Source organism: Cibotium barometz, chromosome 40, assembly GCF_041138505.1.
Source record: "Cibotium barometz isolate CiBa-2024 chromosome 40, ASM4113850v1, whole genome shotgun sequence".
NCBI classification, from domain to species: Eukaryota; Viridiplantae; Streptophyta; class Polypodiopsida; order Cyatheales; family Cibotiaceae; genus Cibotium; species Cibotium barometz.
Genome location: NC_141085.1, coordinates 32,338,798 through 32,365,098, shown reverse-complemented (window position 1 = coordinate 32,365,098; position 26,301 = coordinate 32,338,798). Strand labels below are relative to the sequence as shown.

The 26,301-nt window shown below is 38.5% G+C and overlaps 2 protein-coding genes across 2 annotated transcripts in view; one reads left to right on the top strand and one right to left on the bottom strand.

The window, feature by feature from the left end:
• Window positions 1-26,301, bottom strand: part of LOC147615423 (sugar transport protein MST3-like) — a 256,115-nt gene that overhangs the window by 61,561 nt on the left and 168,253 nt on the right. The window lies entirely within an intron of this gene.
• Window positions 4,718-13,311, top strand: LOC147615425 (hexose carrier protein HEX6-like). The gene is made up of 5 exons (XM_086779538.1): window positions 4,718-5,078; window positions 5,624-5,943; window positions 7,393-7,818; window positions 12,244-12,444; window positions 12,780-13,311. The coding sequence occupies exons 1-5, from the start codon at window positions 4,775-4,777 to the stop codon at window positions 13,185-13,187; spliced, it is 1,659 nt and encodes a 552-aa protein (XP_086635664.1). The 5' UTR covers window positions 4,718-4,774; the 3' UTR covers window positions 13,188-13,311.

The window sequence follows — 26,301 nt, the reverse complement described above, 5'->3', positions numbered from 1 at the left end:
TCTAGGAAATGTGATGTATCTTGAGCAATGCCTAGACAACTTGCAGTGGATCAAATGTGTCACAATCTAGTGTTGCCCTTGGAGCCTTTTTAAAAGTGGGGTTTAGATTTTATAGGTCCCTTTAAACCTCCTACACACAATACTGGCAATAAGTACATTTTTGTGGCTATTGATTACTGTACCAAATGGGTGGAAGCTTGTGAATTACGAGATAACGGTGGGGCTAAGTTCCCATATGAAATGATTATGACCCATTTTGGGTGCTTGATTGAATTTGTGAACGATCAAGGGGGTATTTTTTTAGAGCTATGATCTGTAGTCTAATAGAGCACCATATGATCATCCATAAGAAATCAACAGTGTATTATCCTCAGGCAAATGGCCAAGAAAACAACCCTAATAAAATCCTCCGGAAGATTTTGAAGAAGGTGGTAAATGAAAATTAGACGGAAAGCTCTATTCTATACATTATGGGCCTTTAGAAAAGTGGAAACTGGGCTTACTCCTTTCTCTTTAATGTATGGACATAGATTGAGTTAATTAATGTCCTTCAATGAAAATAATTCTCAAAGTTCCTAGACGGTTGAAGTGGTTCAACAAAGATGGAAACTCTGGGTAGATAGAAATACTAAATTTATAATTTTTGAAGTATGTGACCTGATGTTACTCTTCTAGTCACGAATGGGTTCACACCCCGGGAAGTTGAAACTCAGATGGGTGGGTTGGACCCTATCATATTTCTACCAAAATTGGTCCAAGTACCGTTTTTCTTCAGTGGAGTCCCTTTGCTAAAACCAGTTAATGCGTTTCGGTTGAAACCATATTATGGAAAATTACTTGATGATCAGGTATGAGTAGTTTAGCAACTCCTTAGCAAGTAGATGGTGGTCAAAATGATGGCACAACCAGAGAAGCAGTGACGAACCAATGGTGGATGCTTAGTTGGTCTTCTTGACTGATGTTACGATGGGTTGACTTCACCTGTGTGGTTACGATGGCACAACCAGAGAAGCATTGATGAACCAATGGTGGATGCTTAGTTGGTCATTTCAGTCTTCTTGACTAATGTTACGATGGGTTGACTTCACCTGTGTGGTTATGTTCAAAATAACATGACTTTAAGGCACATTGTTGGGATCTCTCACTCAAAAGCTGATGTTAAATGTACATGGTAGAAAGTCACATGTAAATAAAGTTTAATCATACCTTTAATCATAACTTCAATGTCATTATAGAATCTACAAACTTGGATTAAAAAAAGAGAGATTTTGTAACAGTAAATATGCTTTAAGAACTCTCACACGTCTCATGGTCGATGTAACATAATCCAATGAATGTGCCTTGAATGTGAAATCAGGGTGGACGACCAGCCATTTTTGGCCCGCCCAGCTGGGCGCATAGCTCCAGGGATGGTAGTGCACAAGCATTCTCCTTCTCCTTCTCCTTCTCCTTCTCCTTCTCCTTCCGCCTCGTTGGCCGCCACGATCTCTTCTAGCCGGCTGCTACTACGACTCCTCCTCATCGTCACTGCACACCACGTCTGTCAGAATTTGCCTAGCCTTATCATTGCGGCCCTGCAGCACTAGCCACCTCGGCGACTCTAACAGGACAAAGAAGACCCCAGCTAGAGCACGATAGGCAATGAATGCCCCCACTCGCAGCAGTTGTAGGGCGGGTTCAAAAACTAGAAAGCGAAGCCCACCACGTAGCCTAGCACAGTGTCGACATCGACGAACACTTTCATGAAGGACACCAGGAAGCCTCGCATGCAGGCCCAACTTCACCACACCATGGTGAAGCTGGGCATGGTAATGAGAGTGGTGGTGAAGAAATTGACATGCACCTTTGATCGCATGAAGAGCGAGCTAAAGCGACAGTGACATAAAAGGGATGGAGCAATGATATATAGCTACTGTAACAAAAAGCCTAAAACTTTCCAAGCTCACCTACAGTATAGGTACAACTTTTGCTCTTCTCAATCTGTAGTACTCAATTCTTCTCAGACTCTTTTCTTGCTTCTATAAAATTTCAACCCTTAGGAGGAGGTGGTATTCTATCCATGATTAGAAGCTTGCCTTTGACCAACACATTGTTCCTGGCATCAAGTCAAGCATCTGTAGTACAACAAGCAAATGAGCTCCCATTTTATGATGAACTTATTGTGTTTGAACTACCTGAATCGGATGATTGGCACGGAGAAGCAAAGGTATTCTGGGCATGTGTGGATAGAGCACAACGGAATGCTTTTAAGGAATAGCGAGAAAAGCAAATGTCAGGGGCATTCACATTGTTGTAAATTTGGATTGTCCTTATTTTAATAGAACAAAACAATCAAATCAAATAGTGTGGAAGGGTAAAATCAAGAGGGTTCCAATGATGGGTATGTTAGTGGATGATGCAACTTTGGATTTCAAATGTTAGGGGCATTTACATTGTTGTAATTTGGATTATCCTTCCCCCCACACACACACATGCATATACATACATACATACATCATACATACGTACGTACGTACATACATACGTACATACATACATACATACATACATACATACATACATATACACACACATATATATACAATATATATGTGTATACACACAAATATATATATGCATATATATGTGTATACACACACACATACGCGTTTACACACACACATACATACATACATACATACATAAATACATACATACGTATATATATATATATATATATATATATATATATATATATATATATATATATATATAAAGAGAGAGAGAGAGAGTTTTGTTGATCTCATACATATTATAGGTACTAAAGGAAGAACTTAGAGCATGGGACCCCACTCCCTAGAAACTTCCCATTGCATATATTTAGAGATGTATATGTAACCAAATAGGAGGTAGTTTCCCCTTTTCATGCACTTACAAATTTGTTTACATACATATGGAGCTATTTTATGACGAGCAAAAACATTTTGTAAGTTTGAGAGAGAGAGAGAGAGAGAGAGAGAGAGAGAGAGAGAGAGAGAGAGAGAGAGAGAGAGAGAGAGAGAGAGAGAGAGAGAGATTGATTGATTAAAGTTTAGGGATGTCATATTTCTTGTGTGTACAAAGGAGGAACTTAGAGCCTGAAGCAAAGGGTAATAAAAATAAGTTTCTCCTATATGCTCTTAGAGAGAGAGAGAGAGAGAGAGAGAGAGAGAGAGAGAGAGAGAGAGAGAGAGAGAGAGAGAGAGAGAGAGAGAGAGAGAGAGAGAGAGAGATTGATTGCTTGATTGATTGATTAAAGTTTAGGGATGTCATATTTCTTGTGTGTATAAAGGAGGACTTTAGAGCCTGAAGCAAAGGGTAATAAAAATAAGTTTCTCCTATATGCTCTTGGAGATAAATATGTATTCAACATAAAAGATTTACATACATATCAGGTTACTTTTTTGAAGACACAAAAACTTTGATTCCAAAAAAGATAATTTTGTTATGCGTGAATTTAAACTACCCCTTGAACACATGTTAGAGGGTTTTAGGTAGCGAATCTCTTGTGACTTTTAGAATAATACTAGTAAGCACCCCTAAGTAACTAATATTTACTGAAGAGTACTTAACAATAGGTCTATTTTAAATGTATAAACTTTATGTGCAAATGTTATTAAAAAATCTTTGATCATAACTTGGGAAAAAACAAAAGACTTTGCAAGGATCATTATTGTGTGTTGGGATTTTGTGTCAAAGTCCTTGTCTAGTGGAGAACAATGCTGAAACAAATTGTCCTTTAATGTATTTTATAAAGGCTAGGATTGAAAAAAGTCGCTTGGAAGTTCGGCTTTCTTTGAAATTAGTTTTAAAAGTGATTGATGTGTAGACTTTTAAAAGGACTAGGCCAAGGCCAAGACGTCTCCTTATTGGACGTATTAGGAAAACGTTGGACATTAGTGGAAAAGTAGCATGTGCGAAATGCCATTGCTAGATGTCACGACTCACATTGTCATGGAGACTCTCTGTCAAGTGGACTTGAGCTCTAATCTTAAGTAGTTTTATTGAGCTCTCATTCAAGTTAATTTATGCCAAGTACAAAATGCTGGAAGTTTTTATTTTGGTATTTTGTGCGAGGGAGGACACTAAAACTATATGCCGTCACTTTCTAGAGTGGGAGATTCGAGCACAAAGCCTTTTTATTTTGGTAATTTGTGTGAGAGAGGGTACTGAAAGTATATGCCATCACTTTCTACCAAGGGAGTGGGAGATTCTAACATGCTACCGGAGGGTGTGGGTGCTACTATTGGGTTACAACCTAGGAAGCGTTGTAAGTATTAATTCATAGCTGTGTGCTTGGGTGGTGTTTTCTATGATGTTTTGGAATGGTTAGCTTCCATGCCTACGTTGACAAATGGGTGTACTAAGAGGTTGACATATGGACATACTACAATGTTGACTAAAGAAAAAGCTTAATTGAAATTGTTCACTCATTGATGTCAAGCATCGAGGCAGTCCACATGAGATCAATGAGAGAGCCTAAAGGGCCAAAGCTGCTATCAGACTTGATTTTTAATGGACACCTTTGCCCTTCAAAATTGAGAGGTTTAATGAAATGTAATAAAAATGTTAATATTTTAGTGTAATTTTTAAAAATATTTTAATTTAAAATTTTGCAAGAATTTTGAAGCCAAAATGCTAAAAAACAGGTGTCACGCCCATCAAAAAGCAACTATGGCTACTATCTTTGCACAAGAGAGCTGTCCCAATACTCGTTTGAGCTTGCCAATTGAGCCATGATGATTGGCGGATATTTATGCCTAAGAAGGCCGCCCTTTGTGAACGCGTGCGGCACTTGGCCGGAGGACAGAGGCCGCCACAGCGTGCTTGTATTGTTGCATATGTTGACACAAAGGCCAATATATTTATATTTGTAGAGGCTCCTTTTTGTTGCAAGGAAAACATCAGTGTACACAACATTATGCCAGGGGGCGGTAGCTTCCATGTATCCTCAAAGCGAGAGTATTCTTACTCTCACAGTGCCACTCCCTATGTTGTGTTTGCTTGCATCACTGCAGGCTCTGGCGGTCTCTTATTCGGCTATGATCTGGGAATATCCGGTAAATTATCTTCACCACTTTTTACTTTAATAGCTCGGCTGAATTCCTGGCTGTAATTGCTCACATTAATCAATTGCTGGCTTCATTAAAACATGGCCTTAATTAATGTTTAAACGTATAGCTATGAACCGATAATTAAACATGGCCTTAATTAATGTTTAAACGTGACCTTAATTAATGTTTAAACGTATAGCTATGAACCGATAATTGGTCTATCTGCTATCAGACCAATGATTTTTGCTTCTAAGCAAAAAAGACAGCGAGCTAATTGAGTTTAGTAAGTTGATAAGAGAGCGAATATAACTTAGCTGAAGTAAGCTTGAGTAGATGGATTCAGAGAGCTAATTAAAGTGTGTTGAGGTTGAGCACATGTATTGCATATCTGCTTAATTAGGGTGAAGCAAGCTTGAGTGGATGGATTAGAGGTGAGCTAGAGGCTGAAGGGTCGTGTGAAGCTTAAATACTTAGATAAGAGACTAGCTAACAAAGGTGCAGTAAGCTTAGGTACACGAGTTAGGGAGCTGCTAATGGGAGGGGTGATGCAGGTGGTGTGACTTCGATGGATGATTTTCTGCTCAAATTCTTCCCCAAAGTGTATAGAAAGAAGCATAATGCGGCAACGGATAACTACTGCAAGTTTGACAGCCAGCTGCTAACGTTGTTCACGTCGTCGCTCTATCTGGCGGGCTTCATAACCTCCATTTTTGCATCTGGTGTGACAAGGAACTATGGCAGGAGGGTCTCCATTTTAGTAGGCAGTATCTGCTTCCTGATTGGCTCCGTGCTCGACGGCGCCGCACTGAACCTTGGCATGCTCATCCTTGGCCGAGTCATCCTTGGAGTTGGCCTCGGCTTCACTAATCAAGTAATTATTGCCCATCCTTATGTGTTTGATTCGATTAGTAGGATAATTAGCCATTCCTAAATCTCTAATCTGTTTTACTGCTCAATTCATGAAAAATTGCATCGTAATGATCTGGTTGGTAACGAGCATCTGAATGATCTTAATGAGCATCGTAATGTTTAGATAATGAGCATCTTAATGGTTTGATTGCTATAATAATCAGATAATCAAGGGGCTCTAGCAGTGGGTAGATATTATCGATTTCTTTAAAAAATACTAATGATTTGATTTTTGGAACCATCTAAGCATCTTTAAGACTTTGAAAGTTGTTGACGTGTTTTTGCTAACTCGTAAAACGTGATCATCATAACTAATCATTGGTGAACCAAAATCTTTATATGTACACGTCACCCCCTTATCATGAGTAAATTACCCCCATGCGAGTGCTCAAACAAAAAATGTTTTTTTTCCACCCTTAAAATTCAAGGCGGCTTAAGCAAAATTAGACTTGAGAATCACAAGAAATCATACCAATGCCAGGACTTATACTAAAATGTACAAATTTTATCCCTTAAAGGCAACGTCGAATTCCAACCAAGATTTTTGAATTTCAGTCCAGAAAATTAGAGTACAAACCGGGTTATGTGAGCACTGCCTTGGGCCTCACTTCTAAGAAAGCTCCATATCACTTGCATGTGGAGGGTGATGACAAATAGGTCTAATAGGGTGGGGGCCTCACTTCTGAAAGCCCCATATCACTTGCACATGGAGGGTGATGACAAATAGGTGTAATACGGTGGGGGCCTCACTTCTAAGAAAGCCCCATATCACTTGCAAGTGGAGGGTGGTGACAAATAGGTCTAATATGGTGGGCACCCTAATGCTACTTTGTCTATTCTATGTGTGTTTTTGTGACCACATAAATTATCTCATTTGAATGAACACACTTTCAAGATGAATATTTAATAACCCTACGTATATCAAATACCTTAAGATTCAAACAAATGCTCATCATCTATTGCAAACATTGTAGTAATTATTATATCCTCTTTACTCAATCGATATCATACATTTTTTGATGGTATGTGAATAAGTCACTTCTTGGCAATTGTTTCTCTCATTATTTCTCTCCCTTCATTCTTTTTTTGGGTGGAGTAACACATAGACACACAGACACTCTTTCATCCCTTTGAGGAGTGAGGGGGAGGGGTGGACCAAAATTGAGCCTGTGTCTAAGAGGAGAAAGGGTGATGCCTTTACCTCTCCCTTCATTCTTTTATTAAATAAGAAAGTGTGCATGTATGCATTATAACTTGCATTGATGGGCTTTGTCCCCCTCAATACTAAAATCTAATAAGTTACTTATCAAAATTAAATGTATAAATATAAAACTTCCTCACTTCCTTGGCCTTTTTAATCAAATTATGCTTTTATGTGCGAAAATATTGAAGTGTGTAATGTCCATTGTAGGCAGTGCCATTGTACCTTTCGGAGATGGCTCCCTCAAAGCTAAGGGGTGGATTGACAACAATGTTTCAACTAGCCATATCAATAGGGGGGACATCGGCATTCTTGGTGAACTATGGGACGGGAAACATTACGCCATGGGGGTGGAGGCTATCACTTGGCTTGGCTTTCATACCTGCATCCATAATAACAATTGGTTGTTTTTTCTTGCCTGACTCTCCTAGTAGCCTTATACAAAGAGGCCACCTTGATGAGGGCCTCTCCGTGTTGCAAAGGATACGTGGGACCCATGATGTGCAAGAGGAGTTCAATGACCTCCTTGAGACTGTGGAGCTCTCTAAGGCAATTCAACAACCTTGGAAAAATATACTCAAAAGGAAATACCGCCCTCAACTAGTCATGGCCTTTGCTATTCCCTTCTTTCAACAGGTATTCTCCTTATTTCCATATAATTAAATGTTTATTCATGAAATTAATGGTTGTAAGTTTTAATCTTCTTTTATCATATGCAGTGTTGGGCATGCCCACTAGTATTATACCATACTTTAAGGAAACCCCATATGCCATGCCCATTCAGAGAGATAATTTAAAAATTCCCCTTTTTAGCTTGCCTATGTGGGGCTTAGAGAAAGATTTTCCTTTTGTAAGATTTGACTAAGTTAGCATTTAGGTGGATTTCTACTTTCTTTTACAAAAGGGATCCATAAAAATCTAAGTTTATTTCTCTTTTGTTGCACAACTCTACTAAAATTAGCCAACCCATAAATCCTATAATAATATGTAACGACATCACCTTTAATAGTTGATTTTCCTTTATCTTTTATAATATTCTGGTCCAAGAGAAAAAATTGAACTAAAATCATCTTTCCATTCAAATTTTACAAATAGAATTATTATATTATATATAAATATATTTATATTTTTAATAAAAAGAAAGTTATATTTTACTCTCTTTGCTATTGAACAAAAGCTACATCTAGCTATGTCTATATTAGCCTAGCTTAATCTTGGATTAGTCTAGCTTAGATAGATTAGTCTATGATTAGGGAAAGAAAGGGTAATTTCCATTAACAAAGTGATTATCGTGGTTAATAAGAGATTAGGGCCCATATTGCCATATATACTAGGCCATAAGGTTTCACATTACACTTAAAAGTGTCCATGGGCTAGTCCTAACCCTTGGCTTCTTTCACATCCTCCCTTGGCCTTCGGCCGAAATTGACTTAAGCCCCTTTTTACTTTGTTACAAACCATCCCCACCCATCAAGGACTCATGTAGAGTAGCATGCTCATGCATGAAGCATGTATGTTGGAGTTGAAAACACATGTACATGGCTATAGACTACACTCAATGCCCTCAAATCAAGCCATATCATATACTTCATAATGGCATACGAACCTCGTGAAACTCCCATGCATTATGCATCCAACGCATACTTCATAATGGCATATGAACCTTGTGAAACTCCCACACATTATGCATCCAACACCAAAAGGTGTACAGTGTCCAAACAATGATTTTCAAAAATTCCAGCAAGCTATTTCACTGTTTTCAAGAGCCATTTTCCCTTCAAACACATTCATCATGTGGAATGGGTTATTCTCAGATCAAACTTGAATCCACGCCATCCCCCAATCAAAGAAATAAAGCCACCAAAAATGCCTAGGTCAAAAAGAAATCTATTAACCCCATACGTAGATGCATAAACATATATATATATATATATATATATATATATATATATATATATATATATCCATCGTGTGCATAGAATCCACCCATATCATATGGAAATGAATCCGAAACACTCATACTCATAAGAAAAGTAGAAATGATGAAGCTCTTCTCCCCACAGTTATGCTAGGGTCAAAAGGATCATCATCATCATCATCATCATCATTGGAGGCATGGGTATCATGGCCATCCAATGAATCACCATCATATATCTCCCATGAGTCATCAATATATATATATATCTCCCATGAGTCATCAATATATATATATATATATATATCATCACCGTAGATGTCCTGATAAGCATCATAACCCATAGAATCTTCCGCATAAACGTCCTATGGAGGATCACAATAATTTGCATCCCCACTATCTCCACATTATCATCATATGGATCTTCAAGAGTTGTCTCATCTTCATGATCATAATACACATTGACCTCTTGAGAGTCACCATCATGAAGATTACTATAATAGTCATCCCCTTCATCGAGAACAGTCTCATCAACACATAAGCATCACTATTCCCAAAATCATTCTTATCAAGAAAACCATGCAATTGTTCATCAACCTTATCTACATTTGCATCCTCATGTGGTTATCCATTGGTTCATTTTCAGCCACCACCAATGCACACATAGAAATCTCTTGGCATTCCTCATTGCCATCACCATCTTCACTTAAAGAATCTTCATAAAAGTAATGGTCTCCAATGAAAGACTTGGACTGAAGTGAACCAATTTTCATTGAATTAGAGTTTTGTGGTCTTGCAAACTTAGTCAAAATTCCCCAAAACTGATATAGTGCATCCCAATTGCATTTGCCAGTGCTCCAATGAATCAAAAGTGTTATCCGACAACTTTAGGTATATATTGGAGTAGCCCCAACTCAATCCATAAGCACCATGTATGTATTTTGGAAAATTTTTGACATAACCTCCTTTGTAATTGCAATCGAATCTCAAATGAAAAAGTGCATCCAATACATGCACCAATTATCCATCAATTGCATTTGCCCATTTACCACTTGTGCTATGTCGAAGAAGCGCAGTTGCTTGCTGATTTCTCGACCAAGCCTTCTCACTCGCTTACCAAAGTTTAGCTCTAGTCTGATGGCAAGGGTTGAGGCCATGTCTCCACACACACTGTACGGAATCCCTTTTTGTACCGCTTTCCCATGGCACTGCTCATGTCACAGAAAGTTCAAGATGCGCTCGCCTTGGTCTCTTCTTCTTTTTGCCAAGGTACTCTCACGACATATCTAGCTTTAGCACTTGTGCAAGAATTGAAAGAAAGCTAGAACAAAGTGAGAGTTTGATCACTTACATAATGGCACTTATAATTACATTTCAATACGTTTCAATTCACACACATTGACTCTTTGTTTCCACAAATGATCCGGTACATAGCCTCTCAACATAAGCTCAAGTAAGCATAACAAAACCAACCATGTGTGTCAAATGCATATCCCACATTCACTATTATGCATGTGAAGCCAAATATTTCCACAATCTTACAAATGAATGCAAGAAACTTCAATGAAACACTTAATGCATAAATCTTGATTAGATGCAAGTGAATGTTCTCAAGAAGGCATGTAAACTCAAGTGCAATAAACCATATGCATCATAGGCATGTATGAGGCTTCTTTCTTGCTTCAACCATATGCATCATAGGCATGTATGAGGCTTCTTTCTTGCTTCAACCATATGCATCATAAGCATGTATGAGGTTCCATAACTTGGAAATCTTCGAGAAACATCAAGAAAGTAGCATGAAGCTACAAAGATTGCATTCTTGATCAAGAATGATCCAATTGTTGTTCATAAAAGAAAGCCTCATGATTAAAACCATGTAGAGAAGCATTTTCTTTATTTTCTTGATGTAGATTTATGAGAAAATGACCAAAATCAGCCCATAAGAAATCAAGAACTCCCATTGGGTTCATGGCTTGCAAAGAGGAAGAGTATTGAGTGTTTGAAGCCTTTGAAGGACCATTTACAACATATATAAACACCTTATGCATCCCATTGGCATCCATTATGCAAGAAGATAGTAAATCTCAACCCCACCCTTGTAGGAAATCACTGCCAGCTCTCCATGGAAGTAGAAGCTCAAAAGACTTGTATTAGCTGATCATAGGCCAAGATAGCAAGTAAAAATGGGCCACAAATGGCTCCTCCAAGTCTCATAAGCTAGGGATTGGTCCCTTGAGAGTTAGGGTTTGCAAAAATAGGCTCAAAATGATGCACAAAAATTACAGGACTTACGGGAAATCAAGAAAATGCCAAACATAATCTCAAACTTATCAAATATGACCAGTTTTGCTCCCAAGATGATCAAGAAAATGAGAAAAATGTAATCTCTCAAGATTGATGGAAAGTTAGGAAATTAATTTTTAGATTTGAGGAAAATAAAAAACTAATTGAAATGAATCAAAACATGAGCTCTGATACCACTTAAAGAAAGCTACATCTCTGTACAACTAGATTAGCCTAGCTTAGCCTTGGATTAATCTTGGATTAGCCTAGCTTAGAGAGATTAACCTATGATTAAGAAAAGAAATGACAATTTCCATTAATAAAATGATTACCATGGTTAACAAGAGATTAGGGCCCATATTGCCTTATGCACTAGGAAAGCCTTTCACATTACACTTAGTCCTAACCCTTGGCCTGGGGCCCAAATTAACTTAATTCCCTTTTTACTTTGTTACAAATATTCATGGAAAGGTTTTGAGTACATGTGGATAAATCTTAAAAAAATTCATTCTAAATTTCTTTAAAATTTTCTAGATAAGCACATTGTTGTGAATATTTCACTTATTAGTTGTGTATTATGAGATTTTAAAGACATTTAAGGCTAATAAAACTACAAGGTTGTGCACAAACACACTTTAACACAGAACACTACTTAATCATGCTCCTTTACTTATATTTATCTTTTTTGAGAAAGGGTCACATGGTTTCACAAAAGCACAACACTTGACCAAAACGATTGTTTCCAATGTTATAGCATGATGAAGTAGTGTAATGTGTTTGTGCACAACCTTGTATGCTACATATATGTAGCTTTTTATGCATTTATATCTTTCTTGTTATTAATATGTTGTATTGTGTAGGTGACTGGCATCAACATAATCACATTTTATGCCCCAGTGCTATTCCAAACACTTGGCTTTGGATCCAATGCTTCACTCTACTCTGCAGTAATCCTTGGTGCTATAGGTGTAGTAACTACCATGATTGCTGCATTTGCCTTGGACAAATATGGGCGTAGAAGATTGTTCCTCTATGGTGGATGCTCTATGTGCATTTTTTTGGTAAGCAAGTAGCACACTCAAATATTTTAAACTAATATGTTTCAATTACGTAAGGATTATGTATTACTTACTTCCAACATTCATTAGATTTTACAGGGACTTTGTATTATGTAATTCCATGCATACTTTACTTAATAGATTCTAGGAGGATTTTGTATGATGTAATTTTGCATGCAACTCATTTGTATAAATGTGTGCAAGTGCATTTGTTTAGGGGGCACGAAGTATGAAAAATGCTTATGTGCACTAATTTTGGAGTTCTTTTTTTGCAAAATGTTAATTTACCTTTTTGGAAAAAATAAAAATTGATATAATATTTATTTCTTGATCATCAGGTTCTCACTGGTCTCTTGCTACAATGGAAGCTAGGAGCTCATAATTCTCTCTCTCAAGGGTATGGTGTAACAGGTGTTTTGTTGATATGTATCTTTTGTGTGTGCTTTGGATGGTCATGGGGTCCATTGGCATGGCTTGTACCAAGTGAGATATTTCCATTAGAGATAAGGTCTACAGGGCAAAGCATCAACATATGTGTCATCATGTTCTTCATCTTTGCAACAGCGCAAGCCTTCCTAGCCATGCTTTGCCACCTAAAAGCCGCAATCTTCTTCTTCTTTGGTGGTTGGGTGTTTGTTATGACAATCTTCACCTACATGCTTTTCCCTGAGACAAGATGTGTACCTTTGGAAGAGATAGCAAACCTCTGGAAGCAACACCCTTGTTGGAGCATATACTATGAATAAGGTTACTTCCTAGCCATGTACATTATAGTTAAAAATCATTGCATCATGTTTACTAAAATAATAGTCAAACTTTTTTAATTTATGCCAAAAAATAATGTGATTTTTTTTCATTGGTTTTTAAAAATTTATTTCTTATGGATGGGCACAAAATTGCGTCCCAAGGGATTTGCCTTGTGTATATATAACATAGCACTATAGTTAATATAGGAAGTTTTTGTTTCAATGAGAGAGTAACATGCTAAATACATGTAGGAGTGGATTAAACAAATAGTTATTTAAAGTAATTTATGTATATAAACTTACATAGGGGGTTTTAAAATGTTGGATGTCAACGTTCCACCCTCATATTATATTATCGAGGGACCGTCATAGCTCATGTTTGTTTATGAGGAGTAGCCCTGGTTGAGTAGCTAGCCCAAACACCTCATGTCCCCTTATTCACATGGAAAGGTGGCCTAGGAGGCTATATGGTTTAGAGATAGCTTGGATTAGATTTAGCACACTACTAAATAGACTATATGCTACAGTGGACCTTTATCTCATAATGTTCCATACAAGAATTAAGTAGATTTTACTCTTGGATACCGTGTCCTGACATTGTGAGGGGCACAAGATGATTCGAGATGGGAAACTTGCATGGTACACTATAACACGTCGGGGGCATAACAACGTTTTCTAGTAGTGTTCTAGTAGCATTGAGGCCTTTTGGATATTGGGACTTTTTTTGTTGTTGCTAAGTGTTAATCAGTAGGTAATTTCACAGCTGGGCCGTGAAAATAACAATGAAATTTTGCTGTTAATAAATAGCTTTATTTCGTTGCTATTTTTGCTACTTAATTAGCAGGTGAAATTTGGCTGTGGGACAACGATAACGGTAGTAAAATAACACTGCTACAATGTTATAAAAATTTTCAGAGAGTTATTGAAGATTGATATTCAGTTATACATGTCACATACATATAGAAAAGATGATAGTTAAAAAAAAACATCCTTCGAAACCCTTAAAGCCATTTTTGAAAAATAAAAAGAAAGATAGTTGAAAAGTTTTGAAGTGAAATAATTACATAAACAATGTCAAGATCATGAAAGGGGGGATTGTTGCCGGCCGCCGCCAGATTTGCATGCTTTTTCGGACTCAGATTGGGTTGGTTGCTATGACACAAGAGTGTCCACAAGTGGTTTTTGTCTCATGCTCGGTAGCTCATGCATATCTTGGTTGAGCAAGAAGCAACCTACTGTGGCCACTTCGAGTTGTGAAGTCGAGTACAGGGCAGCTTTCACAGCTATGGTTGAGTGTGTGTGGCTCAGACGGCTTATGGGCTGACTTAGGTGTTGGACAGGAGTCTGCCCCACCTCTATCTTCACTGACAGTCAGAGCGCATTGGCAGTTGCGAGAAACCCAGTTTTTCATGCTCGCACAAAGCACATTGAGATGCATTATCACTATGTCAGGGAGAGACTCTTAGCAGGAGAGATCAGCTTGGCCTATGTGCCAACATAGGACAACCTCGCCGATCTTTTCACAAAGGCGCTTCCTCGTGAGAAGTTTGAAGCTTTCCGCAAAGCTTTGGGCTTGCTCCCCTTTGTGGATTGATCTACTTCGGGCATGGCACTCCCCTATACATGAGTGCCAGCTCTCGTTCACACCATCACTCCCAGGGGGGATTTGTTGCCATATATATAGGCAGTGATGTGTGTGAACGAGAGCTGGCACTCATGAACACACTTAGGACCGCCGGGGCACTTTTTCCCTCTTTAGGAGGTTTTTCCCCCCGGCTTATATATACACCCATCCTTCTAGGGCTAACTTGTCTTTTGTACATTGACACAATCTAATACACTTTGTGTTGTGTGCATTCTTGCTTCTTCTTCTCCAAGCTTTGTGTGCTTTCCTGCAACCCTAATTCCAACAGAATCTATCCTATCTTGTAATAGATTCATTTGTGTTGCTTCATCAATCTCTATATCTAATGGAAGCTCAATGAAAAGATGGGGTTCCATATCAATATCACTATCATTATCCAATAAAGTATTATCATGATCGATATAGGTGACTCATCATCTTCTTTGGATTGATATCCCTCATGCTCTTGATTGGACTCCTCTAAATTTTTTCTTCATTTTTATCATCATCATCTTCTTCCAATGAGTTAATTTGAGGTACTACTTGCACCTTATCCCAAGAGATTCGGCCTCAAAATCATGATCTTGAACGATATGTTTTGAACAAGGGGAAACTTGTATAACATACCACCACTTTGGATCAATTCGATTGGCATGAAACACAATCTAAAATCAAAAAGAAAAGGGGTTACTTTTTCATTATACATGATGATTTACTGGTGATTGGTTGGGTTACTAACTTATTAATAGTGTTGAGGTAGTACGAAAGTATCTTTCTCATCATTCCAAAACTTGGTGGAATCAATTTGAAAAAACCCATTTGGATGTTTCTTCATGGCTTCTTCACGGTTGCTTGAGAACCTTTATATATCACCTTGAACCATTTGACATCAGCTTATGCTTTTAGTGCCTTTGTATGCATAGGATTTTTAGGGTTTTGTATTTTTTTGGGGTTTTATTCTTTTAGAGCTCTCTTTATGCATACATAAAGACTTAGGCTTTATACATAAAGCTCCATGCATAAGCTTGTGCATAAAGCTCTATGCATAGTTTTATGCATAAAGCCTTTATGCATAGGCTATGCATAACTTTATGCATATCTTAATGCATAAAGTTAAGATATGCATAAAGACTTAGGCTTTATACATAAAGCTCCATGCATAAGCTTGTGCATAAAGCTCTATGCATAGTTTTATGCATAAAGCCTTTATGCATAACTTTATGCATATCATAATACATAGAGGCTATATGCATTAAGCCTATGCATAAAGATTAATGCGTTAAAGCTCTTATGCATAGGCTGTGCATAGCTTTATGCACAAAGGATTTATGAATAAAGCCTTTATGCATAAAAGAAATGCATAGGCTATGCATAAGCTTTATGCATAAGCTTTATGCATAGGCTATGCATAAGCTTTATGCACAATGGCTTTACGCATAAAGGCTTTATGCGTAAAAGAAATGCATAGGCTATGCATAAGCTTTATGCACAATGGCTTTACGCATAAAGGCTTTATGCATGAAAGTCTTTATGCATAGGCTTTATGTATGAAGGCTTTATGCATAAAGCTTATATATAAAGGCTTTATGCATAAAGGATTTATGCCTACAGCTTATGCATAAAAGGCTTTATGCATAGCCTAACGTATAGCTTTATGCATAGAGGCTATATGCATGAAGGCCTTTTGCATAAAACCTTTTATGCATAAAGCCTATACATAGTTTATGCATGAAGGCTTTTTACATAAAGACTTTTATCTATAAAGCCTATGTATAGCTTAATGCATAGAAGCTATATGAACAACAAGTCATAAAACATGACAACAAAATCATGCAAATGACAATGCAACTCCATTTTTGAGAAAAAAAACTAAAAAATGTACCTTTTTTCAAAATTATGGAGACAAAATATACACTTTTATGTCAAACATTTAAAAAAACCACTCCTTTTGTGAAAAAAGAATGCATAAAACATTACTTACATTACTTACATTTTTATTTAGAATGCATAAAACATTACTTACATTTTTATTTAGAACCCAAAAACTTCCAATATTATTAATTGAAAAAAGAGTTCTCTTCTTCAATTTGGAAAACATGAAAAATTACAAAGGAGAAGAAACTCTTCCATCCAACTAGGAGAGTCCTTGAACCTTTTACTTTAAAATATCAATTGTTTTCTGGCGCAAGTGTCCAGAATTTTTTAACTCAAATCCATACACAATAATTTCTACATCTTGCAAATTAAGCATGTCCACACGTTGACAAATCCCACTTTTTTTTTTTGCTTTGTTTAAGCATCTCTGGATCATACTTTCCCTTTAGCACGTTGGTTGAAAGATTTCTATACTAGTGGACTTCCACAGAAGTAACAACATTGCCCTCATGGATAAGTTTTGTGACTTTGGCCAACCAAAATGGATGATTGTGTTGCCATATATAGGCAGTGATGTGTGTGAACACACTTAGGACCGCCAGGGCACTTTTTCCCTCTTTAGGAGGTTTTTTCCCCTGGCTTGTATATACGCCCATCATTTTAGGGCAAACTTATCTTTTGTACATTGACAAAATCTAATACACTTTTGTGTTGTGTGCATTCTTGCTTCTTCTTCTCCAAGCTTTGTGTGCTTTCCTGCAACCCTAATTCCAACAATTGGTATCAGAGCAGGCATCGGCTCCTAGGGCTACGCCGCCGGCACCCTCCAACTCACGTTCTCCGATTGAGGTGAGCTTTCACGAGCGCTTGCAGGTCCCTATACTCTGCAAACAAGCCCATAGGACTTGGCGTTCTCAGAAATTGCATCTGAGGTCGTTTCGGGCTCCGTTTTTGCATTTCAAGTTTTGCACAGGTGTTTTCGTCATTTTGTGTAAAAATTTCGACAGTGCAGTTTTCTGCAAAACAGGCATACGTATTCTATTGTGGACCGCGCTACATAGCACGAGTTGTTTTCTGTTCAGTCCTTGCTTCATTACAGGTAGCTTTTGCATCAGTTTCAGTCAGTGGGGCCATGGCTGATAACAGCAATGATGTATTTCGCATGTTACTGATGACAAACTGGATGGAGACAGCAACTACCCACTTTGGGCATACATAATGTAGCATGTTTTGGTTGCAAAAGGAGTGTGGAACATTGTGCAAGGTATGGATGTACGTCCAGTTTCTGTGGATGTAGGATCTGTTGAGGATGTTGAAGGTTCTAGCAGCTCTACTGTTGCTGCTATTTTACCCACTGCTGAACAAGCTCGTTGGGATGCTAAAGATGCACAGGCTCATGCCTTGATTTCACTTTTTGTCAAACGTAACATCACCCCACATATTTATTCAGCTAAAACAACAAAACAGGCTTGGGATATTCTAGCTGGTTTGTATGCAGGTCGTAACGAGGCAAAAATCTCTTACCTACGTAAAGAGCTAGAATCGAAGATTATGCAGGAAGATGATGACATGAATGTTTTTCTTGCTGAGATTAAAGATCTCAAGGAACAGTTGATTTCTGCAGGTGAGATTATTCCTGATTATTCTCTTATGTAGACTGTTCTTGATGCTTTACCTAAGTCATATCAAACTTTTGCTTCCACCTGGAGACTTGTTTTTATTGAGGACAGACTTGATGTTGTCAAGTATGATAATTTAGTCAACAAGCTCTTGCAAGAAGCGTAGTCTAGGCAAAACAGGGCTAGGCAGCGTGCAGTTGATCGGGCATTTATTGCTGCCCAGCAGAGAAGAAGTGGTAAGGCAGCCCCTTCCACTATTTCTTCTCCTATTAATAGGTCTGCAACTTCTTCTCCTTCCACAGGTAGCAACAACAAGTCTAAGAAGGATCTTGATAAAGGAAAGAAAAAGATCAGGTGCAACTATTGTAAGGCAAATGATCATGTCATTAAGAATTGCCCTAAGCTAAAGGCTAAAGAGGCAAAGAAGAAAGAGTCAAATGCAGCCACAATAGCGGATGCTTCTACAAATGCAGATTCTGTAAATGTTGTGCAGGATACAAAATGGGCGTTTAGCGTATATTGCTAGTATGACCCATCTGTACATGATGCATGTTTGGCAGTTTTTGTTGACTCTCATGTATGGTATTTTGACAGTGGTGCTACAAAGCACATTACCTCGCATCGTGATATGTTCACTTGTCTTGAGGTTGTCCCTAATGGGAATACTGTCACATGTGCCAATAATGCTTCTCACCCAGTGGGCATTGGTAAAATTATGCTTACTGCTGCAAATGGCAGCGCTTTCACACTTTCAGATGCTTTGTATATGCCAGGGATAAAGAAGAATCTATTGTCTGTCTCTGTGCTTGACTTGTAGTCAAATTTGTGGATGACAGATGTACTGTTCATGATTTGACTTCTGGTGATACGATTATTGTATCTGGCACCTTGTTTCGTGGGCTGTATAGGCTCAATTCTTATGACAAGTGTGTGGAAGATTCAGCAAATGCAATTTCTGATGAAAAGGCAGTTTCAGATGCAAAACTATGGCATGCTCGTTTTGGTCATCTAAACTTTGCTAGTTTGCTGCATTTGCAGAAATTTGATATAGTTGCTTCATTGCCCCTTCTTGAGGCACCATTGAAACATGTTTGTGAAGGCTGTATTTTAGGCAAAATGCAGCGTTCTACATTTCCAAAGGATGGTTCTGTGCAGGCCACTCGCAAATTGTAACTTGTACATAGTGATGTATGTGGACCTATGCAAACTCCGTCATTTGGTAAACACTTGTACTTCATGACTTTCATTGATGATTACTCAAGGCATGCATGGGTATATCCACTGAAGGCAAAGTCCGAAGTGTTTTTGTGCTTCAAACAGTTTTTGCTTATGGTTGAAAATGTATCCAATTGTAATGTGGGCACCCTCCGTTCTGATCGAGGGGGGGAGTACATGTCTAAAGAGTTTGATGCATTTCTGGCTAGTCGTGGGATAAAACACCAATGTACAGTGCCGTATACCCCTCAGCAAAATGGTGTTGCTGAGAGAAAAAACAGGTCACTTATGGAGATGGCACTATGTATGGTCAAGAGCCAAGCTTTGCCACATGCATTTTGGCTTGAGGCTGCCATGTGTGCTGCATATGTACTCAACAGGTGTCCCACTAAGGCCTTGCAATCTATTACTCCATACGAAGCTTGGCATGGCAGGAAGCCTTCTATTGGTCACTTGCGTGTCTTTGGTTGCTTGGCCTATGCTTTAGTGCCTATGCAACAACGTAGAAAATTGGATGATAAGGCTGTTAAATGCATTTTTGTTGGTTAGAGTGTTGAGAGCAAGGGTTACAGATTGTATCATCCGTAGTCAAAGCGTATCTTGATTAGTCGAGATGTTGTTTTTGTGGAAGATGCTATGCAGCCTTTGTTATCATGTACCAAAGAGATAGGTGTGAGCTCACGGGATGTATTTGATACGTTGTTGCCTCTATTTATAGGTGGGAATTCAAATGTAAGTCCTAATGAGGCAAATACTCAGCCTATGCAGATTTCAAACGACATCATAGATCAGCCTATTTCTGATGATGGCTGGTGTAAACCTTGCGTGATAGTAAAATTGATGCATCTATGTCTAGTCGTACTCGTTCAGGTTTTCAGCATGCCTCTTATGCATCAGATTGTTATGCTTTGGCTGTGTCTAGTATGTGTGAAGAGGAAGAACCTCTTTTATTTGATGAGGCACAAAAATCAAAAAATTGGTTGGCTGCAATGCAAAGTGAATATGATGCTATAATGAAGAATGGTACATGGTCTTTGTGTGATTTGCCTATTGGTAAAAAGGCCATTGGATGTAAGTGTGTTTTTAAGTTGAAATGAAAGCCAGATGGCAGTGTTGATCGCTATAAAGCTAGACTTGTTGCAAAGGGTTATGCTCAAGAAAAGGGCATTGATTTTGATGAGATCTTTGCTCCCACTTGTCGTATGACTACCATTCATAGCATTTGTGCATTGGCAGCTCATAATGGTTGGAATGTACATCAATTGGACATAAAGACTGTGTTCTTGAATGGAGATTTGTATGAGGAGGTGTATGTATCGCAGCCTCGTGGTCAAAGAGGGCAGGAAAACAAAGTGTGCAGGTTAAAAAGGGCTTTATATGGTTTAAAGCAAGCTCCACGAGCTTGGTATGAAAAGATACATGCATATTTGACTGCACAAGGTTTTCAGAATAGTCCAACAGAGAAAGCACTTTGTATGCTAAACGTGTGGATGATGTACATCTAATCATTGCTCTATATGTTGATGACATGCTGCTCACAGGACCAAATGAGAGTCATATTGCTGATTTTAAGGCTGATTTGAACGCCTCTTTTGAGATGTCAGATTTGGGGCAGTTGCATCATTATTTGGGGATACAGTTTAAGCAGTGTGATGGAGGTATTGCTTTGTGTCAAACAAAGTATATTGAGACATTGTTGCGGAGATTTGGCCTTGAAGACTGCAAGCCTATTTCTACTCCAATGGAGACAGGTTTGAAGTTAAGTCTTCATGATGCTGGAGATCACTTTGATGTCACACTCTATCAAACAGCTGTTGGTTGCCTCATCTATGTATGCATTACGAGGCCGGACATTCAGTTTGCAGTCTCACAGGTGAGCAAGTTTATGCATAGCCCAGGGTCTCAGCATTGGAAGGCAGTTAAATGCATCTTTCGCTACTTGAGTGGCACCATACATCTTGGGTTGTTTTATCCCAAGGGGGGATCGTTGCCGCCAGATTTGCATGCTTTTTCGAACTCAGATTAGGCTGGTTGCTATGACACAAGAGCGTCCACAAGTGGTTTTTGTTTCATGCTCGGTAGCTCATGCATATCTTGGTTGAGCAAGAAGCAACCTACTGTGGCCACTTCGAGTTGGGAAGCTGAGTACAGGCTACGGTTGAGTGTGTGTGGCTCAGACGGCTTATGGTGGCTGACTTGGGTGTTGGACAGGAGTCTGACCTCTATCTTCATTGACAGTCAGAGCGCATTGGCAGTTGCGAGAAACCCAGTTTTTCATGCTCGCACAAAGCACATTGAGGTGCATTATCACTATGTCAGGGAGAGACTCTCAGCAGGAGAGATCAGCTTGGCCTATGTGCCAACACAGGACAACCTCGCCGATCTTTTCACAAAGGCGCTTCCTTGTGAGAAGTTCGAAGCTTTTCGCAAAGCTTTGGGCTTGCTCCCCTTTGTGGATTGATCTACTTCGGGCATGGCACTCCCCTATATATGAGTGCCAGCTCTCGTTCACACCATCACTCCCAGGGGGGATTTGTTGCCATATATATTATAGGCAGTGATGTGTGTGAACACACTTAGGACCACCGGGGCACTTTTTCCCTCTTTAGGAGGTTTTTTCTCCCAGCTTGTATCTATGCCTATCATTCTAGGGCAAACTTATCTTTTGTACATTGACACAATCTTATACACTTTTGTGTTGTGTGCATTCTTGCTAACCCTTAGTCTTGGGTTTTGGATTCTAACCCTTAGTCTTATATGGTTTCTAGAATACAACTTTCCTCTTACTTGGATTCTGGAATCCCAAACTTGAGGAAGAGTGGGTTTTTAGAAACCAGCTTTGTTGTCAAGTGGATTTTTGAATCCCTGAATTGTGTACTAATTATTGGTTTCGTTCTTTCATCATCATAACGTCCAGGAACTAAAGCTCCATTAATACTTCTATCTACTACTAGATGATAGAATCATGGAACACCTTAAGTTTTGGCAATTTTTGTTTGTCTTTAGGTCCAAATTTGAAAGACATGCAATCAACAAAGGTTTTGGCAAGGTCAAGCATAAGTGGGGGTTGGGGGGCGATAGCCCCCAGGGGAAACGCCCCCAATTGGCAGGTTCGGAGGGCTTTCGGTAGACCCTGGCCCACGAGCGATGGTAAGACCAATATGTGAATTATGTCTTGTTCTCCTGGTCCGTGTCTCATTGAACTACTCTAATTTTAGGAAATTGGATTCCAAAATCTAAGTTTTGAGAACTTGGGATACTAGAATGCCAAAAAGCAACACAATTGTGTTAAACACGATGCAAAAGCCCAAGAAGTAGCGTAAAATCTGGTAAATTGTGGCAAACGATGAGGGAAGAAGGAGAAAACAATGTGTAGAAGATAGAAACCCTTGTCAAAGACAGAGACATATAAAGGATTGTGTGCAACAGAAAGGGACGAGTGTTGTATGTTTGCAAGGAAGAGTCCATGTCTGCGTGCACATGCACGGGATATGTACGATGTCTGGAAGTTTCTACAAGAGGTGATTTCCTTGTGTAGCTTTTTGTGTATGTGCAATATACCTGATCGATTTACTTATGGAGAGTTAGATTGCCCCTTAAGGGGACGATGCCTAGAGGGTCTGCTTCATTTCTTGCAGATTTAGGCAAAGCTGAGCGATAGAAGACATGCTAACACACACTATCACACAGTGGTTTACAAGAACAGAAAACTAAGCAAGCACCAGATTGCAACCAAATTCAGCAAGTGTGTGGTTCTTGTGTTTCGTTGTGCCTCTTGAGTTTCTGCATAAGTCTCAATTAGTGGAATTCTAGCTTTCAGTGTGAATGTGTGAATCCAAGGACTCTACCTTGAACTTACAAAAATCCCGTTCAATAAACACAATTCTTGCACTTCTGTGTACAATCTAACAGATATCTTTATAAAGAGGTGAGCATTTTTAACAAGAATCATCTTTGTTTTGCATTTCCAAGAAGAATCATTAGTGTTATATTTATAAATTGTTGAAAATTTTATTTTTTTTGGGTTTTTTCAACACAAATTTAACTTTGTTTTACATCATTTTGTTTTACTTTAACAATCGGAATCAATAGTTTTTGTATCTTTAAAATTATTAAAGTGTTCTTTCAGGCAAAATAACATAGCAATTATCTACCAAGTCTAAGAATTGTATGTGAATTTCGAGGGATCTTGTCAAGTTTTCTAAAATTTCTAATTTTGAGACATTTTTTACTAAATTGTGAGAAGAGTGTGGTTTCTTGTTTATTTGCCTTTCATAGTGGGATTCTGGAATCCATTGTTCTAAATTCAGGATCTCAAATTTTTCAGTCGAGACTCTAGAATTCAACTTTCATGCTTGTTTCAACTTGACTAGTTACTCTTAACTTCATGTTTTAATCGTTCTGGATTCTGGAATCCAAGTTCTGGAATTGTTTCTTGAAGAGGCTTGCCAACCTCAGGTTATTGGAAACACTTTTGGAGTAATTTTTCCTTTTTCTATCACTGTAAGTTTTCTTAATCTTAGTATTTGTTTTGCAAACCATGGCATCACAATCTTAGCTCGTTCACTTCAAGAAGAAATCCAAAACCTCAAAACATGCATCACCTTCTTAAGTTGGTGATGTAAGTGGAAGGTTGGGGTGCTTAGGTTCCTTGACTCCTCGCTTGCAAGCACCACCCATGAGTAACATTTTCAGAGACAAGACGGCTCAACTCACCAACAAGTGGTATGTTGAGGAGAGAGCTCCTTGCAGTTGAACAGTTTCCACCGAAAGATTGCCAGGTCATGCCAACAAGAGAAAGGTTGTTTAAAGGAAAGCCTCTTCTTGCAGCAGAACAATTTCCATAGGAAAGCCATCCCACACCATCAAGATGGAAAGGTCATAAAGGTAAGTGCTTATCAAATGAGATGGAGGCTCGTGTGGCCAAGACTCTAGAACCTAGTGGCAACAAGGGTTCTTTTGAGGGAAAGACTAAAAAATCTAGGTACGGGCATGGTTATACCTTGACCATAGGAATGCCTAGCCTTCATAAGCAAGTACTTGAGCCTACTACTCCCTTTTTACGTGTGACTTAACATAAAGGTTTGTCAAGTGAGGCTAATGAATTTCAACATGGTGGACGTATCATAGATGTAATGGAGTAGAGATCAGAGAAGATATATTTTCTTGTTGAGTGTGAATCAGAACCATCCCAAGTTGTTATCCTCCTTCTTCTTCAATCCTCCTTCTTCCAAAGGACCTTGAGCTACAAGAGGTCAATCCCCTTAGCACACATCAACTTCTTAAAGATGCGATACGAACAAGAGGCTTGGTAAGCTGAATTTCTCTTAGTTACTCAAATGGTAATTTGCATGTTCTTTTTTTGAGTTTCTGTTATTTTGGTGGATTTTAGAGTTTTGGTCAAGCATTTTTGGAGCACATGGATAGTATTTTTGGTGATCCGGATTCTACAAGTAGCTTTAATGAAGATGACATGGAAGAAGATGTGGACACGGAAACACAAAGCAAACATGAGCCACTTGAAGACGAAGCTACTCGTTTGATCCTCATGTAGAAGATACAAGCAAGAAAGGTTGTAAAGGCTCAAAGAAAAATAAGGGGAAGCAATTATTAAGTGAAGCTAAGATTGTGCCTTCAGGTCTAGGTGCACCCTTACCACTTCCATGGGATAAGACTTCAGATAATGCTATCCATGAGATGTGCAAGAAGACAAAGATAGTTGATCCTTTACCTTAGAAGCTGCTTGTTAGTTGTATTGATCAACCTCCCATTGATCCCCAAATAGGAAAAAGACCACTTCAACTACAAAGTGTCAATGAAGCGCATGTTTCTAACCTCAAGTTAAAAATGAAAGAAAAACCTACAGCTATGGTGCTACTGCTACTTGTTTTGGTGGACAAGGATCAATGTCCTACCAAGGACTCACGGAGAAAGTCTAGGACAGATTCTTACAAGTATTATGTTCTAGGTGGAACCCACACATTGTTGGCAAAAAAAGAACTTTGCCAAGAATATGACCATATTGAGAGTTACAAGACGGTTTGAGTGATGATGAGTGTACAATTGGCTTTTTGTGACGGGGAGATTTAGGAGATGCAAGAACAAAAATTTCTATTTATGGGAGCAAGGAAAGTTGAAAGGTAAAAAGATGTTGAAGACTCCTTCATGCTCTCGTGAAAACCCAAGGCATATGAAGCCATATGGAAAAGCAACACGTTTCTAAAGATGGCACGTTTCTAAAGATGGCACGTTTATGGCTATATATAGACGTTTTTTCTTATTCTACCTACGTCCGATTCTTCTGACTGGTTATACAACCATATTCTGAGTTTTTATCAGAGAGTTATGACGGAAACAATTTGTTGGTTCTGTTAGGGTCTCTACACAAAAAAACTATAAGAAGGCCACAAGTAGCCTCAGAGAAATTCTAGACCTTGAGATGTATATATCCCTTCAAGAAGGCTAGATTTCTATGGTCTTTTGGACAAAGAGACCAATTCAAACTCTCTATATGAGTACTTTTGTAAAGTTTAATCTAGTGATGGTGTGGCATCCTCTCCCATTGGCACCTATATGTTAGCTATAGGTGAAAGCACCTAAATGTTAGCTATAGGTGAAAGCACCTGAAATTAAGACACAATTCCCCAACCACAAGGACTCCCTGGCCATCTAAATGGAAGAAAACCAGAATCTCTAATGTTAGGGAGCATGTTCGCCTTGTAGTATGTAATATCCCTCCCAAGCCATGTAATGATTCTCTTTTAATATAAGTTTCAACAAG

What these genes read in the sequence shown, in the direction of transcription:
- LOC147615425 (XM_086779538.1), top strand. Translation starts at nt 4,775, where the DNA reads ATGCCTAAGAAGGCCGCCCTTTGTGAACGCGTGCGGCACTTGGCCGGA. An exon ending in CTATGATCTGGGAATATCCG is followed by an intron (nt 5,079 to 5,623) that starts GTAAATTATCTT and finishes GGGGTGATGCAG; the next exon opens with GTGGTGTGACTTCGATGGAT. An exon ending in GCTCTATGTGCATTTTTTTG is followed by an intron (nt 12,445 to 12,779) that starts GTAAGCAAGTAG and finishes CTTGATCATCAG; the next exon opens with GTTCTCACTGGTCTCTTGCT.